Source organism: Anguilla anguilla, chromosome 12 (genome assembly GCF_013347855.1).
Source record: "Anguilla anguilla isolate fAngAng1 chromosome 12, fAngAng1.pri, whole genome shotgun sequence".
Classification (NCBI taxonomy): domain Eukaryota; kingdom Metazoa; phylum Chordata; class Actinopteri; order Anguilliformes; family Anguillidae; genus Anguilla; species Anguilla anguilla.
Window position 1 is genome coordinate 26,299,802 of NC_049212.1, and position 18,391 is coordinate 26,318,192.

Sequence of the window (18,391 nt, forward strand, 5' to 3'; positions counted from 1 at the left end):
TTGCCTTTTTTCCATTATTTCATTTAATCATTTTCAACATTGCATTGTAAAGTTTCTTCAAAACGCTGGTGCGCATGTACTTGGGGTTTACTTTTTGTGTACACCGTATACTGTAATTGTTCCAGACCTGTAATGTCAGGACCAGTCACAGACTCGTGCACAATGTAAGCGGAGAAAGGATGAAACGGTCACCAGCACAGTAACACCACCGCCCACTTCTCAGGACTCTTCTGCCACCTGCCTTGTCCTGTCTTTTGCCACTGTAATGAAATGGACAGGAAGGCATGACCTCTGAAATTCGTGATTTTACAACCAGCCATTTCTTTATTTTTTTTTTTTTTGCTGGAGCAAGCCTGGGATCTTCCTCAGGATTGGATCTAAGAACTGCACGCGCGGGCGCAAATGTGTTTCGATTTTTTCCCCCACATTTCATTTCCTTCAGACAAAAGAATTTCCGCTAGGGGGCGACTAGGCCTTGCATATTACATAACCAAGTATCCGCTCAGCGCGTATGCCTCTTTATGAATGTGAATCAACCGAAGGCCTCGAACTTTTCCTGGGGTCCCCCTCGTTTTCTCATGCTTCACACCAAACCTGGAATCTGACAACTAATGAAAGTATGGACCGAATGATGGCAACTCACAAGCACGTAAAGAGATGTATAAAAAAGTTTGTACCAATAACCTAATGCAATGGCTGGAATGACTGAATCGTTTGTCAGAAATGGAACTATTGCTTTTTAAAATGTTACATGTAGCTTTGCGGTTTCTGGGGCCTCTGTATTTTGAATGTGACAACCAGCAGTCACGAATGTGATTTTGCTCTCAGTAGCATGAATGGACCTAGATTGATAGCTTCTGATTTGGGTGGGGGAGTGAAATAGATTTTTGTCTAGGAGCAAATATTTCTCTGGCAGGTCGATGAACTTGTTACAGGATATCAGTTATTTAATTGATTGTCATAGTTATTAGACCTAGCCTACTATTATTGTTGAAATTATTAACCTATTAGAAATCTGCTAGTAAAATATCTGATTACTGAAACGTCTCTGGCTCTTAATCTTATGTGTGAGATTTTTCACTTGACCCGAAGGCTAATTACTGTCGATGTCAATACCATCTTTATATAAATGACAAACACTGAAACTATAGCATACGTTAGCTACATGGCAGTTAAAATAATCCTAGACTAAACAAAAAATGAGTAGGCTTATTCATGCTGTCCTGAGTTTTGGTCCCAATCGCCGACCGTACAGATCAAGTATGGCCACCCTCTAATCAATTAACCAGGTGTGTTTATTAGCTGCCACTTAGGCAACTGTTTCAACTTTTAATCCCTTTGCCACTGGACCGTGCCTGGAGGAGCTTTGGCCGCCGCATTAAATCGCCTCCCCCCCGTTTGAATCGCCATGACCCAAACCGGTTTCTGCGATTCCAGGCCACTATTGGACCTACACAAGAAGGTGAGCTTGACGTTCTGCTTTTAACATCAAAACCAACAGGAATTTATTTAGATATCCTTGGAGCAGTTGCACAGATAGTAGGCTAATTGCATCAAAAAGAAAGAAAAAATTCTGAAAAACCTCACACATGTAGGCCTACCGGGTAGCCCAATTTGATAAAAAAGCAATCAACCAAAATTTCTTAAACTGCCAGTGTTATTTGAAGATATTAAATGCGTTTTCTGTTCACATTTTTCTATTGACGTCCTTTTTTGTAGTTTTAAAACCTTGGCTAGACTTCCGAAACCCTTTATTTAAATGATCGCTTCCACTGACCATCGTACTGTCGCGAAGTCTAAATAAAGTGATTAGGTGTAATTGTTGACAATTCGAAGATTTCGTCCACGTAGTTTAAACGCTATTACACTTGATTTACCCTTCAGGAATGTCATTCCAGTGGCCTCAAAAACCTTGAGGGTCTTGCACTGTATTCAGGAATGCCATCAGATGTTTGACTGCTTATCCATAGCCTTAAGAATTGTTCTTGTGAAAAACTAATTGATAGTAAAAGTTATGGTGTATTTTCCCCCATACGTTTTATTGACCTCCTGCTTCCCAGCATTTTCCAGGAGTTCAGGTTGGTTGTCTTTTAAAAGGTTTGGAAATGATTTCCCAACATTTATTTTATTCTTTGCTCTATTTTTTTTAATTGTGTGACAACCTGTGTGCTATAGAAAAATAAAGACTGACTGACTGTCTGAGGAACCTGTCCCTGCTGCATTGCATCCATGCAGCAGAGGGCCGGTGCTAATATGCGAGCGATCGGGCTCTTGCGTGTTGCATGCAGGCAGAGGAGAGGCGCGCGCCCCTGCGGACCTGGGCCAATACCCGCGGGCCCAAGGAGAGGCGGTCACTGGCCGAGAGCGAGGAGCCCAGGGGGCCGCACTGCAAGACCACGCCCGAGTGCAGATGGGTACAGCAGTCCCCCCGCCTCCCCTTTTGCGCTTCTGCACAGTCAGGCTTTCCTTCAGATCGTTTACCCAACAACCCTCCTCCCTCCTAGTCACTGATACGCTGGTCCTATTCACTTCTCCCTTTTTTGGTCATTATCTCAGTAAAGGAACCAAGGGATTTCTGTGAGTAAATGACCATTGTGTGTGTGTGTGTGTGTAGGCAAGGAGGATGCCGGTTTCGGCAGAAGATGGTATCGTTATGGGCTATGCAGAGCAGAACGGCTCTACAGGTACGGGTTGGAATCGCTGCCCTCCGTGCGGCTGTCCCATCGCAGGTTTGTGGTTCCTGGTTGGTTGACTTGCTCGTCTGCGCAGACGGGCGTGAGGAGGAGGTCTTGCTGCAGTGTCTGCACGGCCTGCCGGGGCTGCGTGTGCTGGTGCCAGGGCTGTTGCGCAGAGAAATGGAGCTCACCATGGAAACGCTGGGCCTCGTGCATGACAGGACCTATGCCTGGGACATCTTCTCAGACATGATGGTGAGGAACTGAGGGGAGATTCTGACAGCTGTACATGTGAAGGTCCAGGGAATGGTTGTGCAATCAACTATACTTTTATTATACCTAAAGAACCGAAGAAAACAAATACTATGATATCAAGGCTATTTTATTCAGTTGATTTGTCATTAAAAAAAAAAAAAAAATAAATAAATAAAAAATTATCCTGAAGGCAAAACCATTTGTATACTGCCCACTTAAACTACTATTTGTAGTGCGACCATTTAGTGGACTACATGTAGTGAATATCTATACAAACTGGGCATGTCAGACCTCCTGCTCTCATCTTTTAGAAACTACTTACTTTGCATCAAAGAAATGCTATTATTTCCCTGTTTATAAGTGTGGAAAGTGCATCTCATGGCTTAAAGTTTTAAATGCAAGAACATAAGTGCACAAAATTGAACCTGTAAATCTGGGCCACATCATCTGCTGCTTTGTGGTTTGATTCAGCACTAAAGTTTTGAGGTCATTGAGTGCTGGCTTCCACATGCATTTTCAACCTGCAGACTGAAAGGAAACCACAAAAACACGATGGACTGCAGCTATCATTTCATTTTTGTTTTTATTTTTTTAAATGTTTTGTTTTTGTGCTTGTTGAGGCCCATAAAAGAAAAGGAAAACCAGTCGTTCATTACTCGGAGATCATGGTTGTATTGCAGACCGCTTTAATGATGTCTTTTCTGCCTTTGCTTCTCAGAGATCTCAGTTGCATTACACCTTTCCGTGCATGGAGCTGCCCCGCCCGTTCACCGATGCTGCTCGTGCCATCGTGGTGGACTGGCTGATCCAGGTCCATGTGAGTGCTGCTCCTGCTTCCTTCGGCACCAGTCACCCTTTTTAAACCTGGGCCTAGGGGTCTCCTTGTGTGTGCCAGTTTCCAACAGTACTAGGAAGTAATTTTGGTCCTTTAATTTAACTGTTGATCTTATTGTTTATCCTCTTAATATCACAAACTGATTTATGTTAAAAGATTCTAAATTGTCACGACTCAACTGTTTCTTTTTAGTGTGTGGTTGAAAATTATTTATTTTGAGAGGTCACATCTGGAACTTAGCCATTTGTGGAATACGAACAGCTCAAAGCACACTGCAATGACTCGCCTGTATTTAAGTGTTTTTCATCCCTTACAATGGAAGAACTTTCACATTTTCCAAGACTAATTGCTCAAGAGGGGTAAAAAACTGATGTACAGGAAGTAAGGTGTAAGTTTGCAATCCCATGGATGCTTGCAAATATGTACAAATGATATGAGGGATGCAATGGTTTAGTTAATGGAAATGGGTTCAAAATGGTGGTTGTACATTCTTGCATACAAGTGGACAAATCTGCTGTATAATAGTCTGTTTTACAAGGCAGGTGAAGTATATAGGCTACAAGTTACTAGTGTTGCATTTTGATCATAAACCAAAAACCTGTCCATCCTGTGAATTTCCTGCAAAATCCTTTTCTGCATTTGGGCTGTTCAGACCTAGGTGGGGTAACATAGTTCCTGGATGACTGTCGTTTTCTGGATTTCTATTTCTACACCACATATACACACATACACACACATGTATGTATGTATGTATACACCACCGGCAGATAAGAGTGCAGTGAAATGTTTTGAAATGTTTAAAATGTTCTGACTGTGTAAATGATCAGAAATGTTCAGAAAGTGCAGAGGTTGACGTGAAATCCAGAAGTGGATATTACCTGGGAAGGGGGTCCCCTGGTGTAGCTGTAGTAGCTCTTATTAGGAGACTGAGTCCGCTACAGAAGAGGGTAAGGCTGCAGCCAGTGCCCCTGTGCTGTGGTCACACCCTTCCCTCTGCCCCCCCCCCCCCCCCAACAGGAGATGTTCAACTTCTCAGAGGAGACTCTCTACCTGACCGTGCACCTGCTGAACCGTGCCATGCGCCAGATCAAGGTGTCCATTTCCAACTTGCAGCTGCTGGGCATGGTCTGCCTCTTCCTGGCCGGGAAGAAGGAGGAGTGCCTGTTGCCGGAGGTACTGTGCTGCAGGCGTCTCAAACTCCAGTGCTGGAGAGCCACGGTGTGCATTTCAGAACGTAGCCGCAGACTGAAGAGTCCACACCTGGTCTACACTGGCTGCCAAGTGAAAGGGAAGCTCAAACACCTGCAGCCACTGTGGCCCTCTGTGGTCCTAGTTTTGTGCAAGGGAATTTAGTTCTAAATCAAAATGTAAATTTCAGATGAGTAAAATGAGCTTTCAGATGACTAGATGTTATGACCAGACTGGTGTGGAAAGCGTTATTTTTCATCCAAAGGAAAGAGGCTGGGGGACACCGAGAACAGATTTAACTTGTTATTGCAGTTGAAAATGGACTGCAAGCAAGTTTCCTGGTTTACGGCAACACTCCCGCAGCAACCCACATATTGCAGCCACACAATCGCCTCTTAGAAGCTGCATATAGTCCAGCCTACTGGCTTCACCCTTGGCTCTGTCTGTCTCTGCCCCCCTCTCAGATCTCTGAGCTGTGTTTCCTGATGGACAACAGTTACAGCAAGCGGCAGCTGCTTCGCATGGAGCGGCGTGTCCTGTGTGAGCTCGACTTTGAGCTGTCCCACTGTCCTCCCTTGCACTTCCTGCTTCTAACGGCCTCCATCGCCCACTGCAGTGACAAGGTCAGGGGGCCTCGCCTGTGCTACGCTCCTCTGGTGGCAGGACCTTGACCGTTCGCACTCAACCCTAACCTCGTCTATCTCTGTCCAGGTGGTGTGGATGGCCCGCTACCTGCTGGAGTTGTCGCTGCTGGAGAATCAGTGTGTTGTGTTCCAGCCTGTGCAGCTGGCCAGTGCTGCGCTCTGCCTGGCCAGGTTGGTACTACAGGAGGCACACAGTCCTGAAAGTGAGACAGCATGGTGTATTGCCACCAGCCTCCACATCTGCAGGTAACTGGGTAGGCAGTATTACCCAACCTTAATGACAATTGTTTGGAATCCCATAATGGATGGAGGTTCTATGTCCTTTCTGATTTATTTTTTTGAAAGCAATTCTTGATTTTGGCTCCACTCGTTTTGGGGTTTATGAAACCTCTCGCTGCTGACCACTTTCTAGCCCTGGTCCTTGTGTAAGATTACCAGGTTTTTTTTGGGTTCTAATACCACCACATCCCCCATCGCAGCGAACCCATGCTCCAGCGAATCATGCACATCCTGGCCGTGACGGCATCTGGGGCGCAGGAACGGGAGACCCGTGCCACCTTTGTGAAGTTCTCGACTGCCAAGACCCTGCAAGTCAGTGGCCACCCCGGCCTGCAGAGTGCCCCTTACCTGCTGGGGCCTGGCGGAGCCCCGGTCAGGCCCCAGGTCCGGGAGGGGCCCCTGAAAGGCATGCGGGCCGGAGAGACGGGCCATTACATGCGAACGCATACCTGAGTGAGAATCAGCACTGGAGCATCGCCTACCTCCTAGCTCTCCACACTGCACAGTAAGAGCCAATCAAAACCAGGGCACATTGCAGTGTCGGTAAAATGCCTATGCCCTCCCAGCTCTTATGCCCCTCCCCCAGCTATTCATTTTGATGAGATGAATATTCAGGACATTTCATAGTGGAATGATGAATGATGGTTCTTACTGCAATTACTCATTCCTTATAGTTGCCCCAATAATTTTTATAGAAGAAAATGAATTGTATTAAGTTTGTCTTGATGTCTTTGTAGTTTATTTTAGTGTTCCAAAAACAAGAATATTCTGCCACAAATCTCAGGCCTGTAATGTGAATGGTCAACTGCCATCAGTGGCTGAATACCGGTTAAAGAGAAGTGATGTGTCCACTTTATTAAAGCACTTTGAAACATTTAAGTGTTTCTGCATGTCGGCTTGTCTTGGGGTTTTGAAGCAAACTTTTAATTATGTAAAAATAAAAAAAATTGTCATGTCTGATGCAAAACTGTAAAAGTGACCTTTTTTTCCTAAGCTTCTATTCCCATGCTTTAACTCAAAATATGTTTCACAGAGTATTTGGTCTTAATTGGAAAAAAAAAAGCTTGGTTGGGCAATATGAGAATACACACAAGATGTGAGTGCTTGGTGCAGTACAGTTCAGGCTTTCACATCGCAGTCATGTCCATAGACTACTTTCTGTCATGTCCATAAAGTACTTTCTATCTGTGCTGGCCCCTGCCATTTTTTATGCACCTTGATAAAACAAATGTTATGTTTAATGTATGTTAATGTTTGCCATAGTTCTTGCAAAAATAATGAAGGACAATACACTGAACAAATGTTTTTTCACAACTTTTATGAAGCTCACTTGAAATGCATAACTTTGTTTCTTTTCCTCAAACTTGATGCAAATTATAATTTGCATTCAGTTTCTGGAAGATTGGGGTTGACAAAAAACACTTGGCTATGGTACTAAGAGTACTAAGAATTACAGATGGTTCATAATCATGGTGGTGGTCTTGTAATAACAAATTGGGGAGCAGCAGATGTTCTGCTCCAAGACACTTGTGTGCCAGAGGAGGTGTGCCTGACTGTCAGTGTGCAAGTGTGTATTTTGCAATAAGACTATGACGTCGGCAAGCCTCGGGAGTACCTGATCGTCCTCCCAAGTACACACTCATGGCGCAGTACATGTGCGCCTCTCGTGCGGGCCACGCCCCAGAAGCTCTGCTCACATGTTGCCGCACACCCGGCTCGCTCATTGGTTGGAATGGGCACGCTAACTTCATCGTGGTCGGGGGAAGTCCACGTGGAGTAGGAGCCGAACAGCTGAGGGAACGTTTGAGACTGATAGAGTTGAACAGCGCAGGAGGGCGGAACAGACTAGAATTGTTAGTACCGCAATTTTTCTCGTCCTCGATCCAGGACTTGCCGATAATTCTGTACGTAGCTGCTCGTCGGGGTTGTTAGAGAGTTGCCCAGTATTTTTCAAGACTAATCTCCCTTGATGAATTCACCTTAATGTTTGTCAGAAAACTGCATTCGTGTATTCCATACTTTAAAGAGGTGTGCACACAAGACAAAGCTACCAAATTAACATTTCAGCCACCGAGATAAGTGCAGAAATACAATATGCTAAACGGGTAACACGTGAGCATGACTTCCATTGTCTATCCATTGTTTTGGTCTATTTTTATAGTCTGTTTTGGACTGGTGGATCCGTAAATGTCTTTCCGCCACTTTGACGTCACTTGCATTGACCCTGCTTCTTGTTTCTGGTCACAGTTAAAATGCAGAAGTAACAACAAATATTGTCATATCAACGTAATGCATGATTGCACAAATCCGCTGACCATTACAAATATGGCGATGTCTTCTGTCAATAGCTCCTGCTCTTGTGTATCTCGATGCCTCTGTTCCATGCTTCGCCACTCACGTGGGGGGCCACTGATCTGTGCACGTCCCACCCCTACACGTGATTTCTCACGGGATTGGCCATAGCACAGACTTTGTAACGTCACTACTGTTTGGGGCTGGATTAGCTGGTGTCAGTCATACTGAGGGGAGGGGTGAGGGGCGTTTTCCATCTCAGGTTGCGTTTCGGGTCTGCACCGTAGACTGTAGGTCTGCACTTGGTGGCTACACTAGCAGCCTTATATCATTCAGGTAGGGCCGTTCACCGCTTCAGGTATAAACCTCACGAAGATGCCTGGTCCATTCGGCTGGGCGACACGACTGTGGAGATGATACGCCACAAGCAATTCAGTGGAAAATGTTGTCCTAGCTAGCTATTTGGCTAGCTGTCTAGCTAAGTAGTTAGCTAGTGTGCTCTGGTGAACGGCAGGGTGACAGTAACGCCTGGGTAGCTAGCTATCTTGCTAGCTACCAAGCTGAATGAACTTGCATTGGCAGGGGAAAAACAGCTTTAACGGTAAGGGCGGCGTTTCCTTTTGTCAATCAGATATGTAATCAGATGTAAAATGCTGTTCTTCCTAAAATTATTTTTACTTGATTTTCACAAAACGAGTTTAAAAGACTACATATGGGTGCATTGTTAAGGCGCATGTGTGAAATGATCAGATAAATTAGCCTAATTTGTTATTTGTTAGCAAACGTTTCAGTGTTTCATAACTGTTTCTTCTAGCTGTATACTCGCATAATTGGCAGTATAGACCGGTTCAGAAAAAATAACGTTACAGCAGATGGATTGTAGAAATTGTGTGTGTGTGTGTGTGTGGACACGTATTACTATCTTTGTGAGAACCAAATGTCCCCACAAGGATAGAAAGATGAGAAATTACGCAAGGTGGGGACCTTTTCCTGGTCCCCACAAGTTCAAGAGGCTGTTTTAGGGTTAGAACTTAGGGTTAGGGTTACAATTAGGTGAAGGTTAGGCATGTAGTGGTTGGGGTTAGGGTTAGAGGTTATGGAATGAATGTAGCCAATGGGAAGTCCTCACAAGTATAGCAATAAATTATTGTGTGTGTGTGTGTGTGTGAGAGAGAGAGAGAGAGAGAGAGAGAGAGCGAGAGAGTTTGTTATTCGAGGAAGTGAGTGGGATTTGTGTGGCTAATGTTATCTCAGCCAAGTCATAGTATTACATAACAGGTAGAATAGGGTGGCGGGGGTCTGAGCTGCTGTCCCGTCACAGCTCCATACACCCGCTTCGCAGACAATACTTAGGAGTTCTGATACGGAGAACAGCGCTCTGGCGAGCCACGCTGTCACGTGGCAGACACAGTTGTCGTAAAATTTCTTCTTACCGTGAAGAACCTATGACTTGTTTACATTCTGGACCGCTGTGACTGTAAGCGAATCTATTGCTGTTACCACTGAACAGTTCTCTGGCTCTTACCCTTGCAGCACTTTAGAAAAATAATAATAATAATACATTTTCTTGCTGTGTAGAGTGCCTGACCCGCAAACGTAGAAATGGGTTACCACGGCAGCACAACTAAATGCTGTCACTGCATTTAGATCAAACCTATAATACATGAAATAAATTAAAAACACCCATAATGCCACCTCAATCTGTTTATAATGTCATCATAGCGTGGAGCGTTTAAAACCATATACCACTGTACCCCCTTACAAAAAAAAGAGAGAATGACTAGGCTACATGTGAAATATAAATATAGACCCACTAGCCTGACTTTGGACCAAACTGACTCAGTTTTTCGTTAAAAAAATTCAAAAGCAATTTAAATTTCCAATGGGCATTGGGACTGTAATTGTGCAGGGATGAGGTGGCCTGCTGTGGTGGGGCCCAATGTGAAATGTTTTCATGGGGCGCAAAATCCCTGACAGCCCCTACTAGTAACCATTGGCTGCAAGAGGACAGCAATGATGTGGCCTCACATTTGATATTTTTGTCCTCCTCTCTGAACACTCTGAACTACATAAAAACATAGACCTCGACTCAGTCAACTTAAACTTAAGGTTATTGCAAAATGGCTGAAAATAGTTGAAACAAAAATAAAAAGTTATCACAGAATGCTTTTATTTTCCTGAAACTATGGGAAGAGATATGCAATGAGACCAAAACATTTATTCGCCATTACGTCAGGTGCTTCATGACATCATGAAGGACCTGGACCCAACAGCAAAGAGCCCAGTAGCACATTTGAACTTATGGAAATGCTTAGATTGATACAATACGATATTGGAACGCAATTGATTTCTCATACTGTCACTGATGCTTAATACATACCATAGTAACCCCGTACAATTTAGTCTGGAGCCATTCACAAATTTACCTTTACAGTCACCCAATGCTTGGGGTTGGTTTTTGTTTTCTCTTCATACAGTTTGCCAAGTTAATTTTTGTGATTGGTGAACTTGCCAAACACTTGCTTTTAACAGTGCATTAAAATAAAGGACAAATGTTGATTGAATACAGGCATTATTTCTGACTTCCATCGCCATGCTAACGTGTGGCTCTTACACACAGAATACAGGAGATTTGTGAACCAGAAGAGACTCAACCCAATGGGTGTGCCACATCAACCAGGGTTTCTTTCAAAACTCTATCAGGACCGACTCATTGGAGATGAACTGTGTGAACAGCCTTGGTGTTGCATTGAGTATTACCTGCTTTCAACTGCACAACTTGTAATTGAAGTAATTTCCTCAGGTATCACTTTAGGCTAGTGTGTGTGTGTGTGTGTGCATGAGCATGTGCGCTCAAATGTTGTTTTTGTACAATTAGTGTCACTGTCAGTATCAATAAATTATTTCGCATTAACTTGTGTATGTGTTTGTGACAATATTGTGTGCGTGTGTGTTTCAGTGAGTCTGCATGAGTATATTCTTTGTGTGTGTGTGTGAGAGAGAGAGAGAGAGAGAGAAAAAAATATTGGGTACTTGTGTTTCAGTGAGTGTGCATGAGTGTATTCTTTTTTTCTTGTGTGTGTGTGTGAGTGAGAGAGAATGTGTGTAGAGGTGCTTTGGTGAATGTGCATAAGTATGTTCTTTTTGTCTGTCTGTGTATGTGTGTGTACTCATGCGCGTCTGTGTGAGACCTATCAGACGTTTGAATGTTCACCATTTGTCTTTGAACGAGAGCTCCGTTACTGTTACCACCATGCACATGTCAGAGAGCGTGTGCGTCTCCCTTTGTGTGTGTGTGGCTCGAGAATGCGTGTGATTGTGAATGAGAGCTTCGTCACTGCTGTGCCTGTGCACATGGCAGAGAGTGTGCGGAGAGCAAAGCTATGCACGTCACGCTGTCAGACACACTCGAGAGAGAGAGGCTGAGTGGGGCGGAGAGAGGGCAGAGTCAGAGAGAGCGAGGGAGGAGAGAGACGGAGGGAAGGGGAGGAGTCTGCGCACATGGAGCTGGCCAGGGAGGGGCAGAGACACATGGGGCTGTCAAGCCATTTCGCCCACGAGCGCTGACCCATGATCAGTTTCAGTGCAAGAATGTACTGTATCAGGATTGCGGCAGATACGCTGACTCAGGATCGGATGCTGGGGAGGAGAAAGGGAGGAGTCATGACTCATGAGGGGAGTGGCTAGAACACATAGGCGGGAAGAGAGTAGGGGTCTGCTTCAGAGAGGGTGACAAAGGAGCCTGGGTTTCATGAAAATAGTATGATATACATTGGTGCACTTGTGTGTGTTTATATGCATGTGTGTATAGTGGCTTTGTTTGAGATGGTATTTGAAAATATTGTTTGTATCATTTGTAAAAAAAAAAAAAAAAATTTGAAATACTAATAGGCAACTTTTCTTAGGTTAAAATGTAGAATAATTTTGTTAGTGGTTAAATATTAATGCTATAGGTTTGTGGGGCACAAATACTACGCAGTCTTTAGTGTATGTAATGTTTTATGGTTTGTAGTTCCATTGACTATAAAACCATACCTGATGTGTATCCATTAATATGGATGAATATTAATATTTAACCACATACTCACAGGTGCTCATGTTATTGTTTTTGGAGTGATAATACAGTTGAATTCAAAGGTATTGGGACAGTGACACATCTTTTGTTTTGGCTCCACTCCAGCACATTGGGTTTGAAGTAAAGCAATGAATATGAGGTTAATGTGCAGACTGTCAGTTTTAATTTGAAGGTATTTGCATCCATATCAGGTGGTCCATGTAGGAAATACTTCCCTTTTTCAGCTGTCAAACAGGACCAGGAACACTCTCCAGGATGTAGGCATACGTGTGTTAAAGAGTACTATAAAGAGAGAACTACACCGGCATAACCAGAGAGGGTTCAGTGCAAGATGCAAACTACTGGTAAGCCCTAAGAACAGAATGGCCAGGTAAGAGTTCGCAAAAAAAGTTCTAGAACGAAATGAGTGTTAACCTGTATCAAAGTGATGGAAAGTGAAGAAAGAAAGGAACCGCTCATGATCCAAAGATTCAGGCGTAAGGCCTGGCTCGCAGTCGGTATTCCAGTTCAGCTGGAGTACAGAGACAAAACAACAAAAATTGTGTTACTGTCCCAATACATTTGCATATAGCTGTATATATAAAAAAGCATAAATAAAGCTCATGCGAGCATAAAGTAGTTTGATCTGTCCAAAAAGGTAGCCAGCAATGAAATTTGCTGAGGGTTCTTTGGCGGAAGCACTCAGCTGATGTGTGTTGCTTTCGGTCTCTATTCGTTTTACTGCAGGCTTTGAACTGGTCTGACTGGCGCCATTCAAAACAAGGTCCCGACATCACCGCACGTTAAAGGGCAGTTTACCCAAAAATAAAATGAAGGTATGTTTCCACTTACTTGGAGTGACATAACGTAAGATATAACGTAACATATAAAATTAAACATAACAAAGAAATAAAATAACATAAAACAAACAAGTACAGGCCTTTCAGCCCAATAATGCTTGCAATTTTCCTGAGTAAAAGATGCTGCTATAGCCCACTGGGAGAGCCAATTGTTGACCAATCGCTAACAGTCATCCCATCATTGTGTTGGATGCTTATGGATATTTAAGTGTACCTTTTATCAGAAAGACCCATTATTATTCTGAAATTGTGTCACAATTATGGAAGAGAGAGACCTCCCATTTTACTATTTGTTGTAGGCTATAATCTTCTCCTAAATCTCACCCCCGCCCTTAAATTCTCTCCTGCACCCTAGTGACACCTCCCCCCACCCCTCTGGAAAGGACCAGGATGCCGAAGGAGCAAGCCTGCCTCGGGGAGCGGGTGGCCCGCTCCTCCAGCAAGAATGCGAAGGACAAGTGCAACAGCGCCGCCCTGCTGGCCTCCCGGGGCAGAGCAGGCATGGAAGAGGAGGCCAGTGGACGGGCCTCGCGATGCAGCTCAGAAAAGGATTCTGGGTATTCTGGTGAGGAAGAGTGGCGCTTCACAAACAAAACCAGTTTTTGTTCGCCAGAACAACACAGAAATGCCCACACGTGCTGTGCTAGTCTGTTGCACACACCATGCTCACGCATACCTACGTGTGCATATTCCTTTGTTCTCTCAGTTTCTTCCACATGCAGTCACCCACTCACACTCAAGCACCCAGTCTTACAAGCACAAGTTCATTTATTACACAATTTCACGACAATACATTGTTTCTCAATGTACTGCACTCACACAAGCACAAACACACTCTCACTCACTCACTCAGCTACACTTGGTACTGTATATCCAGTCTAGATTGTAGCTTGTATTCCAAGCCATCTCCACTAATGGATTGGGCATTGTCATCCAGACGGTGTCTGTAGCTTTTTTATTTTTCTCAGTAAACTTAGAATATCCTCACATGAGGATTGAGTTTTGAGTGTCAAGTTTAACAAAATTCTCTGTGGGTTTAAGTGGGGTTTTCAGTGCTAACAGACTCAGTCAGGCCCATTCAAACTCTTCTCCCTCTGTCCTTCCTTCATGTGTCCACCTGTCTTTTTTTCTCTAACTCTGCTCTACCCCGCTCACTTTTTTCCCTCCTGCTTGCTATATTTCTATCCCTTCTCTTCTTTCTCTATCCCTCCTCTTTCCTGCTCTTTCAACTCTCCGTCCCTCTTTCTGTATCTTGCTCTCTCATTTCTGTTTTCGCTCCCTCTTCTTCTCTTATTCTGTGTTCTATCCAATCTCCATCTCTCCCCCCCCCCCCTGTAGATACGGGGTCAGACTCACTGGATGACCAGCGCAGCAGTTCGAGTGGGAACTGGAGGGGAGGAGGGGGCGGGGCTGGCAGCGGAGGTGGGGCCAGCAGTGGGGGCAGCACCCCTTCATCCTGCGCTGGGGAACTCACCCCCATCTACATTATTAAGAACCTGGTGCTGAAACAGGTGAGAGGGAGGGGAGGTGGAAGCAGAGGGAAGGGGGGTGGGAGGGATGGTGTGAAATGGGCCGAACGAGGGGGGGTGGGGGGGGGTGCCGTGGGATATTGGCATCATCAGATATTATAAACAGAGTCCATACAGGATGGTCAGATTTCATGGACAAAAGGAGCACATGATAGTGCCAGTAACGAAAGAGAAAATTGGTAATTGCAGCATGATTCATTGTCAGTCTACATATTAGGAACTGTAAAAACAAGACCAGGTTAAAACCTAGTATATGGCTGGATCTAACACATGTGATCCGGCCGACCAATGGTGTAACTTCATCACTCAGTCAGTCAATCAGTCAATCAGTCAGTCACTCACAGACATTTGCGTTCGTAGGGCTGGCCCCGTTGTTACGGTCCAGCCAAAAAAGAAGTGATTGTCGCTTTTCGAAGATTCTTCTGGTGGGAGAAGTCAGGGTTCCTTTGAGGGTGATTCAGTGAGGGTTTCTAGCATCCATAAAAACTAAATTAAAATAAACCAACATTGTTAATTTCAGTTTTGTGTGTCAAAACATGAAGTAAGTATATTGTTTCCCTGCCAATCAGCAAGAGCAAACCCAGATGTTAATTTTACCCGTTTAATAAAAGAGTGAGCTGTGTCTGCCTTTCACTCACCCCTCTCCATTTACTGTCACCCCTCACTTTCTGTGTCATTCCTTTATTATTACTGTCCCCCATTTCCTCTCTCTCTGTATCTGTCCTTCTTTTTCGCCTTTCCCCCTCCCCTTGACTGTTCTTCCTCTCTGTCTTCTTTTTTCCCTGTCCCTTCCCCCTTCCTCTCTCTTCTCTCTTCTCTCTATCTATCCCTTTCTCTCCCTATCGCACTCCCTTCATTTCCTCTGTCCTCCTCTTCCTCATGCTCTGTAGCCCCTGGCAGTGCAGTCCAGCTCAGAGCAGCTCCTGCCCGGTCAGCTGACCTGGGGGGGCGGGGCAGGCCACAGCTCCCAGGGCCCTGCCCAGCTCCTCTTCATCCAGCAGCCGGGCGTAGCCAGCCCCTCCCCCCTGCATGTCCTGAAGCCCCCGTCCCGGAAGGGTGGTGAGAGGGGGGGCAACAAGAACAGCAAGGGGACCTACCTCCCCATCCTCAACTCCTACCCCCGCATCGCGCCCCACCCGAGCAAGAAGACCCCCGAGCAGGGCAAGGGGAGTGGGAAGGTGAGCATGAGCGAGGGACAGAGCTTGAGCAAGAGGGTGTGCATGGAGGAGAGGAGAGAGGCGGTGTCCACCACCTCCCAGACGCACAAGCAGCAGCACCACCACCACAAGCAGCAGGACGGCCGACCCCACTCCCACCCGCGTGCCTCCGCCAGCAACTTCCCCCACCCCCAGCGCCACCCGTCACCCTCCCTGCCCCGCCCCCGCCACACCCGGAAGCCACCCGCCGCCTGCCCTTCCGACTCCTGCGGCCTGGGGTCCCCGTCCGTCTCCAGCTCCGAGGCGCCCGAGGCCCCGCCCACCCCCGCCCCCCGCAGCCCGGCCGAAGCGCTGGCTGCGGTCCCCGGCTCCTCGGCCCGCCAGCGGCGCTTCCTCAACACGGTGGAGATCCTGAGCCAGTCGGGGCTGCTGGACATCACCCTGCGCACGCAGGAGCTGCTGCGGCAGAGCGCCGCCACCGAGCGCGACATCGCCCAGCTCCGCCACCACGCCCACCTGCTGTGCCAGGCCTCCCAGGCCGGCCTCCACGCCCCCGCCGCCTGGGACAAGCTGCTGCAGGCCATGGCCGAGTCCGGCCGCTACCCCAACCTCGGTTGCCTGGCCCTGGAGGTCGGGGCGGGAGCAGGACCGCAGCTAGCGGGGGAAGAGGCTGCCGCTGCCGCCGCCGCCGCCGCCAGGGGCAACGCAACCGCCAACGGGAAGAGCAGCCCAGTCGTCGCTGTCACCACCGTCAACCGCGACAACGAAGCTACCCCGCCTTCCCCTCTCCTTGCCCCCACTCCCGACCCACCCTTAGACTACCTAGAGGAGGTGCTGCTCGTCCCCCCCAGTCATGCCCATGCCCCACCTTCAGCCAGGGTCCACAGGGCCAAGTCCCCCCCAGATATTGTCATGCCACCAGACAGCTCCACCAGTGGCTGCCTGCTTTAACACCCACCCAGGAAAGGCCTCGAGGGCCACCCCCCTCACAGAACACTAAACTCAGTGCAGCTCACTTCACTTTCTACTTTATTGGCTCTTGGTCTGGACACTTGACTGATGCTTGGAAGCTCTTAGATAATAGAGGCGTGTGAAATTTGAAGGCAACAACAGTGACATGACAAGTCTGTAGAGTAGAGGAGTAAGTGTATCTGATTGGTCCAGAGAGAGTGAACAGGTGATCAATGACTTACTGTGTGGTGGGGTGGAGGGCCTTACTGTATTCACCCCCCCCTTTCTTAATCTCTCTTTGTACCCCCCCCCCCCCTCCCAGACTGTTCACTGTTCACCACACAGTTTTTTGGTCAGGGGCATAACAAGGACCTAAAAAATATCAAGGTCATGAGACTCAGCTGGGGTGAGGGTGGGGGGTTAGGCTGCAGTAGATTCTTTTTTCCCTTTAATTTAGTCATTTAATAAAGGACAAATTTTAGGGTGTAAATGCTGTAGGCCTACATATGCCTGTAGATTAGCCTTACATTTCAGAAAATCTTAAAGACCATTGATTCCCTTCCTAAGTGAATTGCAACCGATGTTCTCACGACGGAATGAAATTGAATATAGGCGTTGGAAATGGGCATGAATAAAAATACCAAGGACATTACCTCGGTGTCATCAAAGGTAGTTACCGCCCTGTTTTTTTACCATGATGGTGTCCTCCAAACCGGCCTTGTATTCTGCCACAAAATCCCCAACTAAGGTTTGGATCTGCGCTGAACTCTCAAAGCCGCATCCAGGGCGTTGGCCAAGAGGGTGGAGTGTCTGGAGGTCAGAGGTCAAAGGAAAGGCCTAAAGGATGCGAGACCCCCCCTGAGTGAAACGGTGTACTTCCGTACAGTGGACTGTATGAATCAAGCCAGCTCCTGTCTTGTGTAAGAGCATCAGCAACATAATTTAAGGAGCTGTGGGAGTGCTGGCATGTTTTTTTATAAACTCAATGCAGCAATAGTCTCTAAACCCATATAAACCTTCTTTGTATTCTTTTAGCTGTGCATCCTTTAGTGAAGACCAGCGGTATTTCCAGAGACAGTCTGTGTGCCTTTGTTTATTATTCCTACTATTACAGCTTAGTTTTTTTCCTTCTTTACACACCAGCAAGGAAAAGAACAAAGCCTTTGTCCCATTGAAGACCAGATTGTGCTCTGTAGTTATTGTTAGGACACTACAAACTATGAGGAGGATAAACACTTCAGACAGCTGTAATTACTTACGCAGCACACGCACCCCAGAGTAGAGGCGCGTAGTCATTGTGAGAGTTCGGGGGGTGGTGGGAGGGGGGGTGCAGGTGTACTACCCTTCCTGTTTCCCCAGGGGGCTTTGTCACCTAGAAACATCACTGCCGATGCACATATTTGTACACACAAACAAAACATAAATAAATGAGCTTGTTCTATCATGGTTTGACATTGTCATTTGCGTGTGATTTTTTAAAAAGTTCATTTGGACAAGGCGTGTGAAGAGCAGGTCTTTTCCCATAAAAATGTGAGAGTGATTAAGTGAGCGAGCGAGTGAGTTAGTTGCCTTGTATGTTGGCAAAAGAAGAATAAGACTTCAGGAATCACACACTGGGTGGAGCCATCATATTCTTCCAGTCACTCATTGTTTTGAACCTACCATATCGCTT

General features: G+C 46.1%; 2 protein-coding genes across 7 annotated transcripts; both read left to right on the forward strand.

Moving 5' to 3' along the window:
* Window positions 1–235: 235 nt before the first annotated feature.
* Window positions 236–6,851, forward strand: ccnp (cyclin P). The gene is made up of 10 exons (XM_035385183.1): window positions 236–617; window positions 1,362–1,462; window positions 2,289–2,414; window positions 2,615–2,684; window positions 2,770–2,930; window positions 3,649–3,747; window positions 4,783–4,938; window positions 5,418–5,576; window positions 5,665–5,843; window positions 6,077–6,851. Exons 2-10 carry the CDS (start codon window positions 1,409–1,411, stop codon window positions 6,327–6,329), a joined length of 1,257 nt encoding a protein of 418 aa, XP_035241074.1. The 5' UTR covers window positions 236–617; window positions 1,362–1,408; the 3' UTR covers window positions 6,330–6,851.
* A 785-nt stretch (window positions 6,852–7,636) lies between these two features.
* Window positions 7,637–17,371, forward strand: si:ch211-132b12.7 (uncharacterized protein LOC564531 homolog). Of its 6 annotated transcripts, none has more exons than XM_035385174.1 (7): window positions 8,375–8,769; window positions 10,789–10,971; window positions 12,468–12,613; window positions 12,970–13,058; window positions 13,438–13,647; window positions 14,421–14,593; window positions 15,502–17,371. In XM_035385174.1, exons 5-7 carry the CDS (start codon window positions 13,473–13,475, stop codon window positions 16,717–16,719), a joined length of 1,566 nt encoding a protein of 521 aa, XP_035241065.1. In that variant the 5' UTR covers window positions 8,375–8,769; window positions 10,789–10,971; window positions 12,468–12,613; window positions 12,970–13,058; window positions 13,438–13,472; the 3' UTR covers window positions 16,720–17,371. The 6 variants fall into 6 exon arrangements, with proteins under 6 accessions (XP_035241069.1, XP_035241065.1, XP_035241067.1 ...); XM_035385176.1 differs by having other exon boundaries at window positions 12,468–12,587; XM_035385173.1 differs by lacking the exon at window positions 12,468–12,613 and having other exon boundaries at window positions 8,376–8,769.
* Window positions 17,372–18,391: the final 1,020 nt, after the last annotated feature.

Bases quoted from the DNA above. Each gene is read 5' to 3' on its own strand.
- ccnp (XM_035385183.1), top strand. From the start codon at position 1,409: ATGACCCAAACCGGTTTCTGCGATTCCAGGCCACTATTGGACCTACAC. The intron at 4,939-5,417 runs GTACTGTGCTGC...CCCCCCTCTCAG, and splicing joins AGGAGTGCCTGTTGCCGGAG to ATCTCTGAGCTGTGTTTCCT. The intron at 5,577-5,664 runs GTCAGGGGGCCT...ATCTCTGTCCAG, and splicing joins TCGCCCACTGCAGTGACAAG to GTGGTGTGGATGGCCCGCTA.
- si:ch211-132b12.7 (XM_035385178.1), top strand. From the start codon at position 13,473: ATGCCGAAGGAGCAAGCCTGCCTCGGGGAGCGGGTGGCCCGCTCCTCC. The intron at 13,648-14,420 runs GTGAGGAAGAGT...CCCCCCCTGTAG, and splicing joins AAAGGATTCTGGGTATTCTG to ATACGGGGTCAGACTCACTG. The intron at 14,594-15,501 runs GTGAGAGGGAGG...CATGCTCTGTAG, and splicing joins AGAACCTGGTGCTGAAACAG to CCCCTGGCAGTGCAGTCCAG.